At 49.1% G+C, this 20066-nt stretch overlaps 9 protein-coding genes across 9 annotated transcripts in view; 5 read left to right on the forward strand and 4 right to left on the reverse strand.

The window, feature by feature from the left end:
- Positions 1–364: 364 nt before the first annotated feature.
- CNI01760 (expressed protein) lies at positions 365–2576 on the forward strand. The gene is made up of 4 exons (XM_572667.1): positions 365–1419; positions 1469–1888; positions 1939–2135; positions 2190–2576. Exons 1-4 carry the CDS (start codon positions 624–626, stop codon positions 2268–2270), a joined length of 1494 nt encoding a protein of 497 aa, XP_572667.1. The 5' UTR covers positions 365–623; the 3' UTR covers positions 2271–2576.
- A 210-nt stretch (positions 2577–2786) lies between these two features.
- On the reverse strand, positions 2787–3870 carry CNI01770 (DNA-directed RNA polymerases I, II, and III polypeptide, putative). The gene is made up of 5 exons (XM_572666.2): positions 3627–3870; positions 3388–3454; positions 3172–3305; positions 2994–3106; positions 2787–2936 (listed from the first exon to the last, which is right to left on the reverse strand). Exons 1-5 carry the CDS (start codon positions 3707–3709, stop codon positions 2887–2889), a joined length of 447 nt encoding a protein of 148 aa, XP_572666.1. The 5' UTR covers positions 3710–3870; the 3' UTR covers positions 2787–2886.
- Positions 3871–4015: 145 nt separating this feature from the next.
- Positions 4016–6173, forward strand: CNI01780 (conserved hypothetical protein). The gene is made up of 5 exons (XM_572822.2): positions 4016–4291; positions 4390–4540; positions 4604–4794; positions 4844–5288; positions 5340–6173. Exons 1-5 carry the CDS (start codon positions 4141–4143, stop codon positions 6052–6054), a joined length of 1653 nt encoding a protein of 550 aa, XP_572822.1. The 5' UTR covers positions 4016–4140; the 3' UTR covers positions 6055–6173.
- Positions 6115–12854, reverse strand: CNI01790 (conserved hypothetical protein). Its single transcript, XM_572847.2, has 11 exons — positions 12432–12854; positions 11972–12386; positions 10824–11916; positions 9977–10765; positions 9442–9918; positions 9126–9387; positions 8637–9075; positions 8441–8583; positions 8130–8387; positions 7486–8070; positions 6115–7436 (listed from the first exon to the last, which is right to left on the reverse strand). Exons 1-11 carry the CDS (start codon positions 12800–12802, stop codon positions 6203–6205), a joined length of 6066 nt encoding a protein of 2021 aa, XP_572847.1. The 5' UTR covers positions 12803–12854; the 3' UTR covers positions 6115–6202.
- An 86-nt stretch (positions 12855–12940) lies between these two features.
- CNI01810 (hypothetical protein) lies at positions 12941–15101 on the reverse strand. Its single transcript, XM_024657810.1, has 5 exons — positions 14140–15101; positions 13818–14086; positions 13317–13767; positions 13164–13268; positions 12941–13075 (listed from the first exon to the last, which is right to left on the reverse strand). Exons 1-3 carry the CDS (start codon positions 15024–15026, stop codon positions 13625–13627), a joined length of 1299 nt encoding a protein of 432 aa, XP_024513467.1. The 5' UTR covers positions 15027–15101; the 3' UTR covers positions 12941–13075; positions 13164–13268; positions 13317–13624.
- On the forward strand, positions 13021–13606 carry CNI01800 (hypothetical protein). Its single transcript, XM_024657809.1, has 4 exons — positions 13021–13149; positions 13200–13227; positions 13283–13406; positions 13458–13606. The coding sequence occupies exons 1-4, from the start codon at positions 13051–13053 to the stop codon at positions 13567–13569; spliced, it is 363 nt and encodes a 120-aa protein (XP_024513468.1). The 5' UTR covers positions 13021–13050; the 3' UTR covers positions 13570–13606.
- Positions 15102–15272: 171 nt separating the features above from the next.
- On the forward strand, positions 15273–16616 carry CNI01820 (expressed protein). Its single transcript, XM_572824.2, has 2 exons — positions 15273–15861; positions 15910–16616. Exons 1-2 carry the CDS (start codon positions 15330–15332, stop codon positions 16500–16502), a joined length of 1125 nt encoding a protein of 374 aa, XP_572824.1. The 5' UTR covers positions 15273–15329; the 3' UTR covers positions 16503–16616.
- CNI01825 (hypothetical protein) lies at positions 16617–17317 on the reverse strand. The gene is made up of 4 exons (XM_024658735.1): positions 17226–17317; positions 17132–17179; positions 16894–17033; positions 16617–16843 (listed from the first exon to the last, which is right to left on the reverse strand). Exons 1-4 carry the CDS (start codon positions 17263–17265, stop codon positions 16802–16804), a joined length of 270 nt encoding a protein of 89 aa, XP_024514406.1. The 5' UTR covers positions 17266–17317; the 3' UTR covers positions 16617–16801.
- A 148-nt stretch (positions 17318–17465) lies between these two features.
- CNI01830 (ribosome biogenesis protein, putative) overlaps positions 17466–20066 on the forward strand; it is a 3841-nt gene continuing 1240 nt past the window's right edge. Inside the window, exons 1-6 of the mRNA XM_572826.2 lie at positions 17466–17738; positions 17794–18129; positions 18188–18591; positions 18640–18877; positions 18923–19846; positions 19897–20066. The exon at positions 19897–20066 is cut by the window's right edge and continues 37 nt beyond it. Of these exons, the coding sequence (XP_572826.1) occupies positions 17514–17738; positions 17794–18129; positions 18188–18591; positions 18640–18877; positions 18923–19846; positions 19897–20066 (2297 nt within the window). The 5' untranslated portion in view covers positions 17466–17513. The remainder of the gene's footprint in view (positions 17739–17793; positions 18130–18187; positions 18592–18639; positions 18878–18922; positions 19847–19896) is intronic.

The raw sequence follows: 20066 nt of genomic DNA on the forward strand, positions 1-20066 counted from the left end.
CAGTTTTACTAAAGCGAGGACCGACGCGTGAGGCCCTTCATCGTCTGTGGTCATCAATCAACGAATCGCGTCGCGTCGATATGAGAGAAAATCTGCGGATGTAAAAAGTTGAACGATGCATGAGCGACAAACGACAGGCTATTTTCGTTCGGTGGCTGCGAATCGCGGGTCGCGTAGCCGGAAGTACCTAGGCACATATCAGGGTGATGGCAGTTGAGCAGCCAAAAGTGCAGAGGAATGCCACGTGCTGGGCGAGTTAAATCCCTGAAAGGTCAAACAGTAGGAACATTTAGGAACCGTAACGCCGACGCGTTAATGGGTTTAAATTGAGACTGCCCATACAAAAGCAAGCACGGCCCTTTGTCACCTCCTCCATCCATCAATTGTCCTTCCTTCCTCACACAGGTATATATACGGCCTGCCTGTCTGCCATCCTCTCCTTCTCGCTTTCCCGCCACCCGCCTCCATCCAGCCGCCTCCCTCTCCTCGCCAGCGCGGTAACCACAGCTACTTCAGCATCTTTGGGTAAATCCAGGTGATAACCCATCCTTCTTTACAAGTACCGTTATAAATACGACCGCGCAGAGCGCATTACAACTCGTCCACCCAATAAACAAACAACCATGCTCGCATCCATTATTGCTGCTCTCCCCCTCCTTGCTTTCCTCCCTCTTTCCAGCGCTCACGCCGTCTCGGATGGTGTCGCCCTTGAGTCCCGATTATGGTACGAACGCGCTGCCGCTGCTCTCTCTTCCGAGGCCGAAGCGGCGGGCGTCCCCAGTGGTTTCCGATCCAGGGCTCACACGTCCGGCTTGCGTCGTCGTGCTTCTCGACATCATAGTGAAGCTGGCCAAAAGCTCGTAAGGCGTAAGAAGGAGACTACTCAGAAACGTGACGGGGAAAAGAAGAAGAAGAAGAGGTCTTGCAAGGCTAAAACGACTGGTCTTGGTGCCGCTGCTACTGCGTCTTCATCCTCTGTGAGCGAGGAAGTCTCTTCCAGCGCAGCTACCGTGTCCAATTCTCTTGGTGCAGTTGCCAACGCTGCTACAGCTGGCATTAGCTCGCAGGCCGAGTCTAGCGCGGTGTCGTCTTCCTCTTCTAACGCCGCCCACGTCACCAACTACGCTCCTACTACCACTTCTTCTGCTGCGGGCTCCACCATCACCGATTCTGCTTCTGCTGTTGCCGATGCTTGGTCGCCTGAAATTTCTATCGGTCTCTCTGCTAACGCGTCCATCGACATTCTCACCACTTACACTGTCCCTGATTCTGCTACCACCGCTCCTACCATCGCTCCCAGTGCGTCTGCCTCGACTACCTCTTCAGCGGCCAACTCTTCTACATCTGAGCTTTCCAGCGAGCTTCTTCCTTGGGGTCACGGTATTTCCAGTTGGACTACTTCTGGTGGTCTCCTCTCTTGTACGTTCTTTCGCTCCCTTACTTCTAATTTTGTTAATGAGTCATGTAGACGATGCCGCCCTTAAGCCTCTAACTGCTGGTAAACTTCCCGATACTGGTAACGCTCCCGATGGTACCTCAGCTCTCTGCGCCAACTTCCCCGCTGGTTCTTATGGTCTCACCAATTCTGGTTTCTCTTTCTATTCTTCAGGTGCCCACTCTGGTGTCGAGGTCGACAGCGCTCGTGAGGTCGCACTTTCTTATGCTGTCTACTTTGAGGAAGGTTTTGGCTTCAACAAGGGTGGGAAGATGCCCGGCCTTTACGGCGGAACTAGCTTGTCTGAGGCTAAGAGCTGCAGTGGCGGTCGAACGACTGACAGGGGAAGCTGTTTCTCAGCGAGGTTGATGTGGAGGACTGATGGTGCCGGTGAAATTTATGACTACTTGCCTGTTTCTTACACTGGCACCGACGACGGTTACGGCGAGTCCAGTAAGTACCATTTGCATCCTGTCGACGTTCCAGGACTAATCCCCGCTTAGTTGACCGAGGAGCTTTCACCTGGGCTACCGGCCGATGGCAAACCGTTGCTATGCGAGTCAAGCTCAATGACGTTGGACAAGCAAACGGCGAGCAAGAACTTTTTGTTGATGGCCAGAGCGTGATCAACATTTCTGGCGTCACCTTTGCTACTGAGGAGGACACCGCAATCTTTGGTATCATGGCTCAGACCTTCTTCGTAAGTTGATTTTATCTGTTCGATAATGGAATTCAGTCTGACACATGATTACAGGGCGGTCACACTTCCGAGTGGGCTTCTCCCAAGGACCAGAACTTGTATTTCAAGGACTGGACTCTTACTGTCCTTGCTTAAACCTAAGCGCAGACTACTTTAGGCATTTGCAATGCTTGGACGCAACTATAAGGAGTTGTAAGGGGTTGTTTGCTTGTGTAATTGCTGCCTTTGCGCTTCTTTTATGGGGAATTTCGACTGTTCGAGGACTGGTTTCTCGTTCATATTTTTAATTATCATCTTGTCATTACCGCAAATTGCTGGCTCTAGAACCCTAATCTCCTCTCTTTGGATCAGCTGTTACCGCAGGTGTTTATGTTCATGTCAATATTTTGTTGTTACCGTGTGTATACAAATTTGCGGATGCATATCCTGTGGGAGGCCGAAGCTTGTCGTGGTGCCGCGTAACATACAACGTCCGAGATCATCCCTAATCTACGATCTGTACTTACATCGTCTTCAATCGTAATACATTCTCCTGTATTTGTCTTTTTCAGGTGATGAATCAAACGAATTAATAATGATTGTCCAAATGCTCCAAGTACATGCTCGCTCATCATCAGGTGTGGAGCACAATGCTTGCTGGATAATTAAAATCATCATATATCTAGAAGGTGCATCGATGAAAACCAAAGATACCCAGAGAGTTGGTGGGTAAGTATTTTAGTGATTACAGACGAAGGAAGAGACATGTTGGTTATTCCTGAACGATGAGCTCCTCAACCTTCCAGTCCTCAAAAGAGTTGTCTAGATCGTAACCTTAGTCTTTACTCTCTATAGCCTAAAGATGCAACGAAGACTTACCAGGAAGGTATCGCCGTATGACGAGGGGGATCTTCTTCGCGGCAAGCTCTTTGATCGCAATCTCAAGAGGATCTGATTCTCCTTCCACGGGCACAAGGACGGGGGCGTTCATACTGGAATTTGCGATGAGCACGGATAACTCCTGTCTACGGGGTTACTGCACGAAGAATGAACATACCTAATCTGCAAAGCCCTGGTACCCAGTACTCTTGCTCGCTCGTACTTTGTCATATAAGGAGTCGTCACTCGGATCTCATTAGGCTTAGCAGCCTTCCCTGTTCGGGGACGGTCGCCTTCCGGAGCACCTGATTCCTACGAGCAGATTTTCAGTCGATACACTCTCCACGCCACGAAATGTACTTCAGGATACTGCATCCAAGCTAGAAGAACTCACGATGATCATGGTTTCATCGACCTCGCCATTGGCGGCCTCTTCCTCAGCATTTTCTTCGTTCTCGTAGCTTTCGCAATCTGTCAGCAGCTGATCTACTCCCGCCTTCCTGCTTCCTCCGCATCAACCGTTCAGCACCCTGCTCATCATCATCTTTCTCCACCATTTCCATGCAGCATATTTTAACCTTCGCGCGACCTCTTTGCTCCATTTCCTCGTAGAAACACGAGATCTGCACTTACTTGAGGGTATCGGGGTCCACGTAGTCCTGCTCGTAGTCACCTCCTTCGAAATCGCCAGTGTCCATTCGCTCGTCGTCAGACATTGTTATGTTGTTTTCGAGATTTAGGGCTTGAAATTAGAGGGCAAGGATTGTTTGGAAAACAATAGCAGTGACAATTATGGTCGATGGTGTTAATGGGCTGCCGAATACTTGTTATATGGGCTTACAGAACGCCAAAGTGTGCGGATATGAGTTGGAGAATCGATAGTCGGCAAGGACGGAGAGAAAGAGCGAGGAAAAGAATCGAAGTGAGTGATCACGTGATGTTTGGCTGACAAGTCCCCTGAGACAGTCTCATCGGACATCTTCCGAATACGTATATCATCATCTTCGCTTTATACATCCTCTTATACATCTGGCAACTGCATCTTCATTCTTTTATCTTTCCACTCAATCATAACTCCTGCTCTACCAAACGTTACACCCCGAGCTATGAGGGATCCCAGGTAGAGTCACAGGATAACCCACCAATTATGCAGCTCGGCCGCTACTCTGTCTCCACCCTCCTTCCGCCTCCTATCCATTCAATCACTTTCTCTCCGGATGGACGTTTCTTTGCAGTCGCAGCAGAGAAGGGCTACGAGATATGGAAGACCTGGCCTTTAGGTCTGGTTAGACGGAGAGGTTAGTTGAATAATCGTCTCCTTCGTGTTGTAATGTCGCCAGTGGCGAGGCTGTGTGGGATAAAAGGGCGCCGAACGATCACTGATCTTCGTTCGTAGTCCTCCCTGGAACTCTTGCTCTAGCGGTGATCCTTCCCCACGCACCATTATTAGTTCTTCAAGCAGGAGGGACGGCACCCCTCTATGCACCCAACAAAATAGTAATTTACAATGACAAGCTTGGGGAGGTCGTTGCGGAAGTCGAGTTTGGGTGCGTCACTAATACTAATGTCTGAAAGCGCAAATAGGCGATTCGCTGATTTCCATCTTTTAGTGAACGAATACGTGGAGTAGTAGCTCGACGAGGAATGATCTGTGTCGCTCTTCTCAGAAAAGTTGTTGGATTTGAATACGGCTTGGGCTCAGATGATGCAGGCAAGGGTAAAAGCAAAATGATGGACAGCAACAGCAATGGATTCTGGATCAAAAAAATTGGCGAGTGGGAAACTGCCAAGAATGAACAAGGTAAGTGGTATGATGAAGTTGACTCGACTAATACTGATGATGTGAAAAGGCCTTATGGCGATGGCCACTGCACCAGGATCTACACTGTTAACCCTCCCAGGCCGTCAGCCTGGCCATGTCCAGCTGGTCCCACTTCCCCCGTGTCCATCTTCTTCCTCTCCTGGTTCGCCTACTCGTACATCGGTTACATCTCAGACGACTTTCCGATCCCCGATCATCCTTGCTCATACTCACCCCCTTTCAACATTAGGCATCAGCCCCTCAGGATCTCACATCGTTACCACTTCTGAGCGGGGCACCTTGCTTCGAATATGGGATACATCAAGGGGAAGGCTGGAAAGGGAACTGCGGAGAGGTGTTGATCCAGCTGAGATGTGGGGTGCCACTTTTGAGCGAGATGGGAAGGGTGCAAGAGTAGCAGGATGGAGTGACAAAGGAACAATCCACGTATGGGAAAGCGAGGAAAACAAGACAGGACAAAATGGAACGAGGCCGTAGGTCAAAATATACCAAAGATCAAAACCTCATGCTGACTGTTTCTTCAGAGCAACTCCATCAAATGCTTCCTTAACGAACATACTCTCCCGCAACCTCCCATTACCCAAATACTTCTCTTCCATCACATCTACGGCCCAGTATCGTCTTCCTCGCAAGAACCCTCATGCATTCAGTGCAGCTTTGGGGGCTGCTGGTGTACCTTCAATGGCCATGAAAGAGGCTGTGGACTTGGAGGGCGAAAGAGGCGAAAGATTCATTGTCGGATGGATCGAAGTAGACGTGGCCGTAGAAGATCATAAAGTGGATGACAAGGATCGAGCCAAAGAAGACCCCAAAGCTCAATACCGACCATCATCTAATGTGTCGACAATGGGTAGCTTTCCTATTGGCACTCGCGAGGAACGTATGTCATTTGGTTCAGAAGGCACGAGTCGCACAGCGACCCCTTTCCAGCGGGTAGAAACACCCACGCCAGGTGGGACTAAGCTGGGTCGAGGACGAGGACGTATGTCTGGGGGTCCCCATGTGAGACTAAAGGGCCACTCTGCCCAGCGAACTTCCTCGAATACTCCCTCTCAGAAGCGGACGGAGAAACAAATGCAGCTGATAGCTATCACTTATTCAGGTGATTGGTATCGACTGAAGATTCCCGAAGGTGCAGGACGGGGCGAAGGCTCATCTGGCGGCGAGGAAGGAAAAACGAGTGCCAAATGCGAATTGGTAGAGTACAGACGGCTAGCAGTTGGGGGCGGAGGTTGGTAGTGATCGCTGTTCATTTTCGAATTTTTGTCATCATCACAGAATGAACCATCCATATCATGTGTGCAGACAGTTGCATTGTTGTATATTTGAGAATACCATTCTATGCATTTTATTACGAGCTATCATAAACACCTGACAAACATAACAACTACTCGAGATACTCCTTCAAACTACCTGTCACCTTTTCAATCTTGGCCAACACACCACGTGCCGCAATTTCTACGTCCTTGCTTTCATCTTCCAACAACTCCGCCAGGAACTCGCTCACAGTTTCTGGCACCAAGCCCACCATCTCCTCTGCCTGAGCGTCCCAAATGGCACTGAGGGCATCAAGAGCTGCCAACCTCACCTTGGGATCGTCAGACCTAGTAGCAAGGCATACTGCAGTGTTGAGACGTCTCAAGACGTTTTCAGCAGTGGTACTACCTGCAAGGTTCGCCAAACAGCTGGAGATGGGGCGAGGGCTCTGTGGAGAAGGAGCAATGGGAAGGAAAAGAGGGACTTGAGCCACGAGCTGAGGAAGGAGCTCGATCTCCAAGGCGTCAGTCCAAAAGGCGCCAGAGTCGACTTCGAAGGATTTGCCGAGGACGTTAAGGAGAAGTGTCCAGAGAGGCTCCGAGCGAACGGAGCCAGACGCAAAGGCGGGAAGAAGCTCTTGGATGTGAGGGAAAAGTATGCCCATGTAGGGTGAGAGGAGGTTCTTGAACTTGGTAAGAAGGCCCATCATCACATGGAGAAGCACAATCTTCCTTTCAGTCAAACGCCCATCGTCCGCATTCTTGCCCTCAGCCAAGTCAATAACCGCCCAGTCATACAGCCTGATGAACAGCGGCTTGAATGTAGGCTCGTTGAGCTTAGTAACCAACTCGAGGAAAGATCCGATAGCAGACTCCTCCACGTCGTTGACAACCCGTGTATCAACACCCTTGAGTTGCAATCGGTGTCTCAAGTCGAACACATCCAAGAAGAAAGCGAACACAGGCTTAAGCATGCTAGGCAAATCTTCCCTTGCCGCATTCTTCAGCGTCAACCTCAACATTTCAAAGAAACCCTTCATTTCATTGTCGCCGCCCTTTTCTTGCACTGTCTTCCAAGCTTCTATGAGGACAGGGAAAAGAGACTTCGTGCGAATTTTCTTCGCAAGTGTGGTGAACAAGGAGGCAGAGTTGGTTTCTTCGACCCTTCGATAATCGATGGTGGTGATAAGAATAGCATTGAGCTGCTTGGAGGAAATGAAGGTAGGAATAGTCTCAATGACTGAAGAAAGGGTGACAAAGGCTTGGTTGGTAGCTGTAGCAGCCAATTTGGTAGATTTGATAAGGTTGAGGGAGGTGTCCAAGATGGACTGGATGAAGGGAATTGTTCGTGCGGCGAGACGTCGACTGTGATAGTTTTAACCTTCGGCCCTAAACTAAACAAAAATTTACTTACACTAATAGCTCAACCAACGATAAAGCAGCAACAATAACAGCACTGTCTTTGACCTTTCCAATACAGCCCACGACGGTAGGTAAAACGCTTGCCAGGGCACCATCCTCTTGAGCAATCGCAGTCTTAGTTACAGACTTAACGGCCTCCAAAGCCGCATTGACAGTCGCTCCCGACGCAGCGAGCAAATCACCGATCCTCTTAAGGATCTCAGCGATAACCTTAGTGCAGCGCAAGCGGACCTCGGACTTGATGAGAGGAAGGCGCTCGGCAAAGACACCAAGAGACATGATGATATCTTGCTCTGAGCCGTCACTAAGCAATTCTGCAGTGACTCCCAAGAAGTTGTCTGCGGAAAGGAGAAGCATAGTGCTGGCGAGAGTCTTATGTAAATTGGAAGGGATGTCGGTAGTCGCCATAACGGGCTGAGATGTTGAAGCGGCAAGCACGATGAGCTGGCGAACAGCAGATTGTACAAGAGCTTGAGAGCAAGCTTTGCCTCGAAGCTGACCGAGAATAGAGGAGAGGAAGGAAAGAAGGTATGTGACCTGGCGAAGGGGCCGATCGGTCGCATCGTTCTCCGAGATACTGACATTCAAGTCAGCTTTTATCTGACTCGCTCTTAAAAATATCACCTTAAGACGTACGTTTGGCTCAAGAATGCCTCCTTATCGGCCTTGCTGAGATCACCAATCAACCTGGCCAGCTCCTGCACGATTTCGCCAAGCACTTGGGTCTTCACTGAAACGTCGAAGGCTGCAACCAAGTTGGCGGGAAGCTCAAGGGCAGTAGACACGGATTCCTTATTTCTGCCGGCCTTAGTAGTCGCGCGATCAACAAGAAGCATGCAAACGGGGGCGAGGTAGTCAGAAGCACCGAGAGATTTGACAAGGTGGACGAAGAAACTGTGAAAGATATGTGAGCTACAGGACTTAAAGCGCTACAGTAAACAACATACGGAAGGGTGCGGTGTCGGGGCAGACGGCCAGCCATGTCGGTGAAGATACTCAAGAAAGTCAGCGACTTGGTATAGAGCTCCAAGCTGTTCTGCGCCTTCTCCTTGAGAGACTGCGTCATGACAGGGACGATCCTTGAGACAGTCTATAATAACACTTAACAAGGTACCTTGAAGACGTTCGTCATTGGACACTCACCTTTTCGACCACACCGAACGTGTACGCATCATCCCTCTGGAAGTCGCTTGCGCCCATGAAGGTAAAGATGGGCATAACGTTATGCAAAACGGCGTCAGGGATAAGTCTAGCCAACTCGGACGCAACCAGCAATGCCCGCTGAGCAGTTCGAGGGTTGGTAGAGGCCCTTATGACCTTGATGACCACCTCGATACCGACGTGCGCCCTCTGGATCTCTTGGGCGTCGGTAATCCTTTCAACCAAAGCAAGAATAGCGCCAAAGACTTCCTGTTCAAGATAATCAATACCTTCCTTGACGATGAGCCGCTTGGCGAGGAGGGCGGAAAGAATAGACATGAGAGATGCAACAAGAGGCGCACTGGCGGGAATGGAAGGCCAGTTGCGAGAATCAACGAAGGTGATTAGTTCATGGACCGCCTGTGTAGGCCTGTCTTCGTCTCTGCATCGATGGTCAGTTCAGAACGTAAAAATAATGCGACCGGCACGTACGCAGCATCTTGCCTCTGCCTCTTCCTATTGACACTCGTCTCCAAAGGATCAGACAAATGCTCAATCAACTCAATGAGAACTCTCGGCTGGATGTCAAGCTTCTCAAGCACCTTGACGGCATCAAGAGCATCGTCGGTAGGGAGAGCATGGATACACTGGATAAGAGCAATGATGTATTCAATCTGTTGGTGAGCTTCAAGAGCGGAGAATACACCGCCAACCATCGCTTTGAAAGAGAGGATTCGAAGTCGGGCGATGAAACCTTCACAGCAGTGTTAGCCAAACTGATTTGCATGAAGTGACGTTAAAGACTTACGAGACGACTTTGAGGCATCCAGCAAGTTGAGAAGGAATTCCCACCCTTCCCCACCAGCTTCACCAAGAACGCTGACGCTCTGCACTCTCAAGCTGCCCATCAAAGCCTGCACGTATAGAGCTTGCTGTCCGTCAGGCAAACTGCTCAACCAAAGGCTTTCCTCGGATTTATCGTCAAAGAGACTGGCGAGAAGAGGGATGGCGCTTCGCAAGATAGAAGTGTCGTGCACATCAGAGAGGAGGGACAAGAGAACAAGGCGAGGGTCAATAGCTCGGTAAGAAGCCACATGGGACATGAGGAATCCAATAATTGCTCGACGGTGAGCTGACTCTTTCCTGTTTTTGCCGGACTGCATGTTGAGCACCTCGGTGTGGAAGGCTTTCAGCCTCAGACGGTCGATGACAAACTCTTCAGCGACCTCGAGGAGTGTTTCAATGTATTTCTTCCTGTCAACTGACTTGAGAAGTTGAGTCATTTCTGCACAATGAATTAGTTATGCTCTCTCACAATGACGGATGTTGGAAAACAAGCTTACCAGATCGGTCACCGTAAATAGTATCCAAAGCGTAAACATCACCCATTCCCTCACCACCCTCCACGCTTCTTAAAACGTCAACCGCAACCCGTCTCACATCCTTGTCGCTATCCTGCAAAGCAATCAAAATCTGAGGCAGAACCACTTGGAAATCCACGGGTTGACCTTGCGCAGCGGGGCTGGTAGGGAGGGTAGCATAGGCGTGGATGAAAGCAAGGGCATGCTTGAGCGCTGAAATTCGCAAAGGAACGGGGGAAGTGGAAGAAGTCCAGATAGAGGAGAAGAACAAAAGGGCTTCTTCGCCCAGCTGGGTGAGAAGAGAGCGGAGAAGAAAATGGGCAACATTAGCGGGAAGAATGGCAATGTTGGCCCAAAGGTAGATTTGCTGGGCAAAGGTCTTGTAAGAGGCATCTTTCGCCTTGCTCTCTCCGGACAACCAAACGATCTGGCCAATAGGTTTGATAACCTTGCCCATAGCTGCCAAGATACTGACAATTGCTCGCAGAGTTGTGCGGGTCTCCTCAGGCTTCTTGTAGACACTTTCCATATACTCAGTGTTGACGTTCTCATCCGCATGCTTGAGATCCCTCAAAGAGTGGCCAGTCAATCGAGGAGAGAGGTACTTGAGAATAGAGAGAGAAGTCGAAAGTTGGCGGGGACCACGGAGGGTAAGAACAAGAGAGTGAAGAATGAGGTAAGCGAGGAGGCGTGCAGAAGAAGTGGTAGAATCGAGCTGAGCAATGAGAAAAGATATATCATCCTCAAAGGTGGATGAGGACAAGGTAGCTCCTGTAAAGTTGTAAAGTTGTCAGCAGTCAGCCAGCACAAACGAAGAATTTTCACTTACCAGCCAAAGCCTTGGCAATGACCAAATTCCCCTTTTGCGCACCCTTCATGCCCTCTTCCCTTGCCTTGCCAATCTCAGGGCCAATTGTGCTCAATTTGTCCAACTTCTTGAATCCACCGTTGAGCAGCTTCAATGCTTGGCTCTTAGTAAGAGGTTGTCGTTTTTCGGTGGAAAGGAAAATAGGGAAAAGGAGGGACTCGTAAATTTGTTTTCCAGCCTCAGGGTGGGAAACTAAAAGATGTTGCGAAATGAAATCGAGATGAAGTCCAATAATATGAGAGATAGGGGAAACCGCCCAGAAAACAGGTTTGACACCGGCAATGTACTTTTCGACAGGCAAGATCTCCAATAACGATTTGGGCTCTTCATAGAGGGCGTTGACAACATTTTCATCGACATCACTCAACCTTGCCTCAAGGGCAGTAATGGAGCTCTCAATCTCTTCGCCCTTCTTGGCCATATCGATGACCGATTTGACACCAGTCACTCGACTAGAAATATCGGCAGCGTACACATCGAGGAAAGCAACTTCCCCGGAGGGTTTTTGCACAAGACCATGATCGACAGGGTGGGTATCAATTTCCAAAGATGCAGACGCTTGGAGGAATGCAGTGTCCACGATTGAAGGATGACGTTCTCGCAAATTGGTAAGAAGTGACTTGCAGGCAGCCTTGACTTCTTGGGAATCAGTAGATGAACCAAGTTGCAAAAGGTTTGTAGAGGCAAGCTCTGTAACAGAGGTAGGAAGAGACTCGTGCTCAAGTACAGTAGCGAGGGCCTTGGCGTGCAAGTCGGGCTTCTCGAGCATACTCTTAACCACGATGTTGAGCGCTTTTTCGAACCTATACTTGTCCATGGCGGCAACAAGAATTTCACCCAACTGGCTGACCTTGGCCAAATTCTCAGTGGCATGTTCGCCAAGACCAAGGGACCAAGTGTGACGGTCATTGAGAATCACGAGTAGAGTGAGCATACGCTGAGAAGGATTGGAACCAGTACCGGGCGTAAGAAGAGAGGAGACGATGGCGAGGAAAGGCTCGTCAGCAAGAGGAACTGTGCGAGTGAGGAGAACGAGAGGGGGATAAACGGCGGCCTGCAATCAAAAAATCAGAAATCTCAATCCTGTACCCATACCAGATGTTACTAACATTCACGTCTTCGCCTGCCTTGGGAGTTTCGAGCAGGGTCACAAAGCTTTCCACGAGCTGCTTCACAACACCCTCGTTGGCACCCTTTCCATGTCTAGCACCTTCCAATAAGTCAACCATGGTAGCGGTCCAAAACGTGAGCAAAGCATGGTGCACGACCCCCTCCTTGACCGCTTGTTGGACCATGGAGGCGATATCACCAAGGAGGACAAGGGACTTATCCTTGGCAGGTGAAATAGAGGTGACGATATATGATCGGGGAATAGGCTGCGCATTCTTTACGAGGGGAGCAAATGTAGCGTAGTAAGGTGATGTTTTTGGGATTGTAACGATGGCGAGAATACGAGGGAAGTTGGGGGATTCGTGGTAGGGCAAGAAGGATCGAAGAACCTCGTCGACATTCATCTCGTGCACCCTAAATTGGTCAGTCTGAGTAAATTCAGCTCAGAGGTCAACACACCTGAATCTCCGGACCATCCATTCGATACACTTTCCGCCAGCCATAAGCCTGATCCATTTACCTAATCTTCTTAAACATCTTCCCAACGTCCTGTCCAAATTATCATTCTCCTCCTTGCTCAACACCATCCTGTCCGTCCTTTTTGCAGATTCACTGAACAGTTCTTCTTCAAATTCTTCCATCTCTGGGTCCAAAGAGAGAAGCTCGTCAAAACCAGACTGGGCGAGATCGAAAATAGAGTCGATGTCATGAGAAGAGGCGACATCTGGGGGAAAGAGGTAAGATTTGCCGGAAGGGGCACCATAGGCTGATGTGAGCCTGGCTGCATCGAGAGACGCAATGCTCTGGAGTTGCTGGGCGAGGGAGGACATGGTTTGTCCGAGTGGAGTTCCCTCTATTTTATAATTTCTAGCTGAAAGAGGACTTGTAGCAATTTTGAAAATAAAAAATAAAAAATATCAGAGCTGCAACCGCAGGTTAACCTGTGCCTGGACCTAGCGGAGATCGACCCAACTCCATACACGTCACTACTTCTTATTTGGCTCGTCATCTCTTTTCCTTCCACCAATTCTTCTTTGCATAGAACATCCCAATAGAAGCTGAACCACAAGCCTTCACCATGTCGGAAGGTACCATTACCAATTCTGTGGAAGGCGAAGAAACAAAACCCCAAGAGGAGCCAGGCTTCGTCAGTTTACTCGTCAAGTCTGTCTTTGAGGTGCGAGCACTTACCCGCCCGCTATGACGAAGTACTGACCCTTTACATAGCCTGGTGTGAATCCTGCTGTGGTTATGGGTACGAACTTTGCTCGACATGGCATTACCTTAAGGTCATAGCTGATCAATATTAGCTATGAATGGGTGCTTCTTCCTCCTCATCCTTACCCTTTTCGCTCTTGCTTTCTTGACTCAATGGAACAAGCACGTCCTTCTTTTGCTCGCTGTCACTTTACTACTCTGGGGATCTATGGCTTGGTACGTTCAATCCACGATGTCGACAGTTAAAAACTAATAACATGTACGTAGGTTCGTCTTGGAGCTCACTCGTGTACAAAGCCGACCGAATAACATGCCTCCACCCATTGACCTCGACTCTTTAAAAGATAGCCCTGCAGACGAGTCAAAGAAGGAACAATAAACATGTCATCGCATGCAAATAGACATGCACTGCTATAAAATAGATTTGATCATGTTCATTGCCCAATGACTTCTGTCCAAGAACCCCATTGTCCAGGCTCACCGCCATCCGGCACCAACCTCAACTCGACGTTCTCAGATGAAGGCCCAAAGAAACCTGTAGAACGCCATCCCCTCAGCTGTAGTAATGAGAATGGTCCTAACACAATCATGTCAGATGATATTGACATTAATTTGGGTGCGACTTACCAAACACTTCACGTTCAACAGGGCGCTGACCCTCCGGCAAGTTTTTAACGTAGGCCATGGAGAACCTATACTGAAACTGCCTGTTATCCGATATCGGCTGAGGTGGAGGAGCTGCTCGAGGAGGGTTATGAGCTCCGTCCGCGGGGGCGGGTAACATTCTTTGGATCGATTCTCGTGACAGAGAGTAGACGTCAAGATGGCCAATGGTAGTAAGGCCTGATACAATGTTGGAAAGATTTGTGAAGGGATTGGAGGTGTGAATAGAATCGCTATAAATGGTAGACGTTGGCGAGCTGGTCAGGGCAAGGAATGATGGACTTACGTCTGTTCCTCCTGGGCTGCCATCAAAACTTTTCTTTCTTTTTGTCTTTCAGCCCAGCTTTTCTTCTTTGAGCCAGCCTCCCTCTTCTTTCGCTCATCTTCCACTTGCTTGCCCAAACGCTGAAGCGCCTCAAGCACGGTTTCTCCTCTCTCCATAAGCCTCAGAGCAGCTTGCAGCAACTCCTTCTCCTTTTTCTCCTTCTCCTCTCCTCCTCCAGCTTCCTTTGCTTGCCTTTCCTCCTCAAGCCTCTGCTGCTCCCGATGAGCTCTTCGTGCTTTCTTGATTTCTTCTTTATCAACATCGCTTAACCAAACATCGTACTTATCGTTCGGGTCTTCCTCATTGGCGACATATGTCTCTCCACCGGCCGTGAACCTTCCCTCAGCAAGCTCATCCTTCATGTTGAAGGGCGTGATATCGATACCCATGTCTCCATCTAGCCCTGTCTTCACCTCTTCAGTCTCCGAATCGCTATAGTCCTTTGCTTGTGAAGGCTTGTCAAACTCTTGTCCCTCAATGTCTTCCAGGCTCATAAACTCCTTCTCCTTGGGCTTTTCCTTGTCCTTCCCCTTACTCTCATCGACATCGTCCGCAAACATGTCAACATCATCTTCATCATCGCCTCTGGCCCCCGGCCGTCGGGATGGCACAACACCCTCTTCATCTCCACTTGAGTCAGAAGCGTAACCACCAGCATCTCTTAATCCCCGTCGTGCTTTTTGGCGGGTAGCAGCGGCGTTGGACTCGAAATCATCGTTGAGATACGCGTCATCTTCCTCCAGGGAAGCCGGGGTGCCGCTGGGGGAGATAGAATGAGTTGTATGACTAGTAGCGAACCGGGTTCGTTTTTGGTCCGGCATAGAAGACGGAGCGGCACGCTTGGACATGGTGATTGATCGGAACAGTCGTTATGGTATGAAGAACAGTGAAAGAGCCTGAGATACTCTACAGCTGGGTGAGAGGAGCGAGTGGGAAGAATGGAGCATCATCTTGGAAACCTTTGTATGGGATGGTGTAATGGACATTTGATCCCGCTAATTTTCCAATGACGTGGAAGTTTCAACTTCAGTTGTTTATCCAGCCAGGCACCAGCAGATTTCTCAAATCCACCGCACGAAAAAACAGATACGTTACATGAGTATACAAGAGACGCCACTGTATAAACAAAATCAAAAGTTCGTACCATCAGCATGCCCAAATTGAAAGCGGCACTCGCCTCTCAACAACATTCTGTCGCCAAACTCGCCGCTAGAAAACGGGCTCAGGCAGCCGAAGACGCAAAGCGCGCAAGTATTAAGGCTAGTGTTGACGGTGTGAAAAAAGGCAAAAAGCGAGCCAAGGCGGCTGCATCAAAGATGGCCAATGAGGCAAAATCAGAAGGACTTGAGCAAATTACGAAGAGTAAAGCCAAGAAAAAGCCCCCAACGATCCCATTCGACAAGCAGGATACCATCCTCCTTCTGGGCGAGGCAAACTTCTCCTTTTCTCTTTCTCTGCTTCGTGAACCACATAACCTTCCAGCGCATCAAATTCTCGCCACGGTCTATGACAGCGAAAGGACCACATTGGAAAAATACCCCGACGCAGCGGAAAACATCCGACTATTGAAAGAAGAGGGGGTGAGAGTTGAGTTTGGAGTTGACGCCGGTGCTTTGGAGAAGTGCAAGGCGGTCGGGAAAGGTAGAAGATGGAGCAGAGTGATATTCAACTTCCCCCATGTTGGTACGTGTGCTATTTATCTACCAATATTAAGGTACTCACCATTCACAGGCGCTGGTATAACTGACCAAGACCGGAATATTCTTACCAACCAACATATGCTGCTCAAGTTTTTCCGCTCTGTCGAACCCCTTCTTACCGAAGGTCCGACTCACATACCTATACCACAAAGCTCATCCTCAAAGAGCAATAGCAAAGATAAGCAAAAGAGAAAGCAAAAGAAACCATCGTCCGATGATGAGGCCGCTCCTGAACCTGAAGATGAAGAGGAGGACTTCTTTTTCAACGATGATCCCACCTTTACCAACCCCAAGATCGTTGTCCCTAAAGAGTTCACACCTCCCAAACGAGCCGGTACGGTACTTATCACCATCCTCTCCTGCCCTCCATACACTCTCTGGTGTCTCCCACAACTTGCGGCGCGACCACCTCCCATATGCCCTGGAACCAATCTTCCTCAACCTCGGTACACGCTGTTGAGGTCCTTTGAGTTTAGACCTGAAATCTACGAGGGATATGCGCATAGGCGAACTATCGGGTGGAAGGAGGGCTTGAGTAAGAGTGAGAATGAGGAAATTCTAGGGAGGAAGGGCATGCCTAGAACGTATGAATTTGTTAGGACTACCAACACAAAGGGTGACTAGTATTTGTATGTCAGTATTCAACATATATATTTGATTTCTGCTAGATGATTCGGTCGCGGTGAATAAAAGTAATAAGCGGTGTGCAGCGGTCGCATTATATGTATCATTCGCTTCGGACTGTATTATTTGTTCTTTAGTAGCATATAGGGCCGCTAATTTTTTCCCGGCAGATCCATCATGAAGACGTGTCAACGGTCAAACACAAGTGTCTAGCGGCTCCGCTTGGATATGTAAGTGTTGAGACTAGTTCTGTTGATACAAGCATATGAGTACATCCCAATAACGTTGTGGGTCCTTTTCTATAACTGCACTCCTCGAGGATATCGCTTATGTACCGCCATCTACGAGTGAACGTCAGCATTTCCACAGTCTACATAGGGTTTCCTCATACCTGGACACCACAGAACGCCACAAATATTGCGTAGATCACGGCGGCAGCATAACAAGTAGATGCCACCAGATCGGGGTCTACTGGGTCATTGACTGAGCCTGTGAGGACCTCGACACGACGAGAGAAGAGTGAACCGAGGGCTACAAGGCATCGATTTAGTATAATAATCTTCCTACATCATTTCTAACACTCAATAGTAGAGAATATCATGTCCTTATGAATGTGACAAGTAACGTACCGACAAGAATGATAATGCCAAATACGGAGAAGACGGTACAGCAGGAAGCTGGGAAGAGTCAGCACAAGTACTTCTGTGTGTTTGATGAGCTCACCCAGTCCCTGTGAGACCACAGGTCTTATGTTCACGGGCATTGTTTGTCGTTGTGCGGTATACCGTCTCTAAGAGGACTGACGTAGAGTAGTATCTGCGCTGTTGTCTTACCTCCGTCCATTCATCGTTCCCTTCGCCGGGGCAAAGATCCGGCGGCCAAGTCCGACATCTTATTTATTTTTGTATTCTTTCAATTTTTTATCCAGCCCCTCGGCCTGCTGAAGATTTCTGGTCCACCTACAAGTATACATCTCCATAGTAGAATTGCTCAGCCAGCACTCAGTCAAAAATGCCAAAGAGGGGCAGTAAATCTACGAAGCTCCAGAAGGGCCTTGTCAACAAACAAGCTGCGCTTCCAGAAGAGCAACTAAAGGAGAGAAAGAATATCAGCGATGCCTTGAGACAAGCGGTCATTGATCTCGGAGGAGATGAGGAGGATTTGGACTTGATCGACGGCGTAGATGACGATGATGAGGCTCCTACCCAAAAAAAGGCTGAAAAGTCTACCGATGACGTGAGCATCTGAATGATCAAATTTTTTCCTACATGCTAATAGATTATGTTTACAGAAGACGTTGAAGAAGGAGTTGGGTGACTTTATGAAGGGTTTGGACTTTGGCAGTGTAGAGGTCGCCGCGGTGGAGTCTAGCGAAGAGGTCGACGAAGAAAGTGATGAGGAGGACGAGGATTCTGGAGGGTCTGGCGAGGAGGAGGGAGCAAGTGAAGAAGACGAGGAAGGCGAAGAAGAAGCTGAGAAGGATGACGATGACGAGGAAGAATCAGAAGGGGAAGTTATCCTCAAGGCGGGAGTGCCGGCAAAGGAAAATGCTCCTTCAAACCCCACCAAGGAAACTTCCAAAACTGATTCTACTGCTTCCAAGGACGTTGACAAATCCAGTGGCACGGTATGTTTCGAAAGCTAAAATTTCAAGAATTTGTCGAATGAGTACTAATCAACTGCAGAACGTGCCTGCCTCTACTTCATGGCCCTCCCTCGTTCCCCCTCTTCCTCCAGTTGCTTCTCTCCCCAAGCTTCACCCGCACGATCTTAACAATCTTCGTCAAAAAGCTTCCAACCTCCTTGCCAACCTTCCTCCACTTTCTCGGGCATCCTCCTCCTCCGATCAGGCATTTATCTCTCAAATTCTTCAGTCTGGTACTCATCAAGATAAGCTCTCCGCCCTCGTTTTGATTGTCCGAGAAAGTCCAGTCCATGCAATCAAGGAGCTTGATAAGCTTAGGGGGATGGCGGGTTGGAAGGAAGATGGGGTTGGAGGCGGCGGTAATAAGGACCAGCGTGTGGCTGTGATGAAGGCTTTGGCGGACTGGTGGGTTGGTGGTGGTGGTAAAGAACAGGGAAAGCTCAAGTACGTTGTTCTGTCATATGACTTGATGTGAATTTAATCGTGGTGCAGGTACTTTACCGATCAGCCTCTTCTGGCCCATCCTCAATTGACTGACCGACACCTCCTCATGTACGCTTTCGAGGACTACCTCAAGAAATGGTTCTTCAATATGTTGCAAGTGTTGGAAGTCCTCTCCCATGACACTCTTCCTTTCATCCGAACTCAGGCTTTGCACATCATCTTCAGATTATTGGCTGGTAACGCTGAGCAGGAGCAAAACTTGTTGCGTTTGGGTGTCAACAAGCTCGTAAGTAGTTTAATGCCATTCTCTGGCTTAGCTAATACAGAATAGGGTGACATCGACCGCCCTGTGGCTTCCAAGGCTTCTCACCACATTCTTACTCTTCTCCAAGCCCACCCTGCCATGAAGGCCGTTGTTGCCCGAGAAGTATCTGCCCTCGTCCTTAGACCTTCTGGCGCCGTCGGTTCCGCCGCTCCTTCTACTCACATCAAGTTCGACAACGATAAAGGCAAGAAGGCCGCTCACGCTGGTAAGGCCGAGGCAGTTGGCCACGGCCGATACTATGGATTAATCACCCTCAACCAAATGACTTTGACCAGGAAGGACCAGGATGTCGCTGGAAGACTTGTCGATCTTTACTTCGAGGTTTTCCGAGAAATCCTTGGTGACCCAAATGGACTCGAAGAAGAGGAGGGACAAGCCGAGAACAACGAGGAAGTGGGTGAGGATAAAGTACAGAAGGTGGCGGGCAAGGTTGAGAAATGGCGTGGACGACGTAAAGGCGCTAAGCCCAAAGGAGGCCGGAAGTCAGCTTTAGAAGAGGAGGAACTCATTGAAACCACCAAGGCTAAGCTTGTCGCTGCTATCCTCACCGGTATCAACCGTGCCCTTCCTTTCGCCAAACTTGATGAGACTATGTTTAGCTCTTACATGGACACGTTATTCAAGATTACACACGCTGGTACCTTCAACACCTCCATTCAAGCACTTCTGCTCATCTTCAAGGTTTCGACAACCGAAAGTGATTTCCGGCAGACCGTCTCCGATCGATTCTACCGAGCTTTGTATGATTCTCTATTTGATAACAGGCTGGTGACCTCTTCAAAGCAGGCCATGTACTTGAATTTACTTTTCAGGGCCATGAAGGCAGACGACAGTATCCAAAGGACTATGGCATTTGTGAAGAGGTTACTCCAAATGCTGGGGATGCACCAACCTCCATTCATCTGCGGCGCTTTGTATCTTTTGGGCGAGGTAAGTTTTTCTTGCACAGACCTAAATTAACCTATTGATGTTCTTTCCAGTTGTTCAGTACTACTCCTGGACTCAAGAGGATGCTCATTGAACCTGAGGACGATGGAGAAGAACACTTTGTGGACGCCGACGCTGATGAGCAGGAAAATGGTGGATCAGCTGAAAAGCCTGCTAGAACGGTGATTGGCAAGGACTATGATGGCAAGAAGCGTGACCCCAG

The sequence above is a fragment of the Cryptococcus neoformans genome (assembly GCF_000091045.1).
Source record: "Cryptococcus neoformans var. neoformans JEC21 chromosome 9 sequence".
Classification (NCBI taxonomy): domain Eukaryota; kingdom Fungi; phylum Basidiomycota; class Tremellomycetes; order Tremellales; family Cryptococcaceae; genus Cryptococcus; species Cryptococcus deneoformans.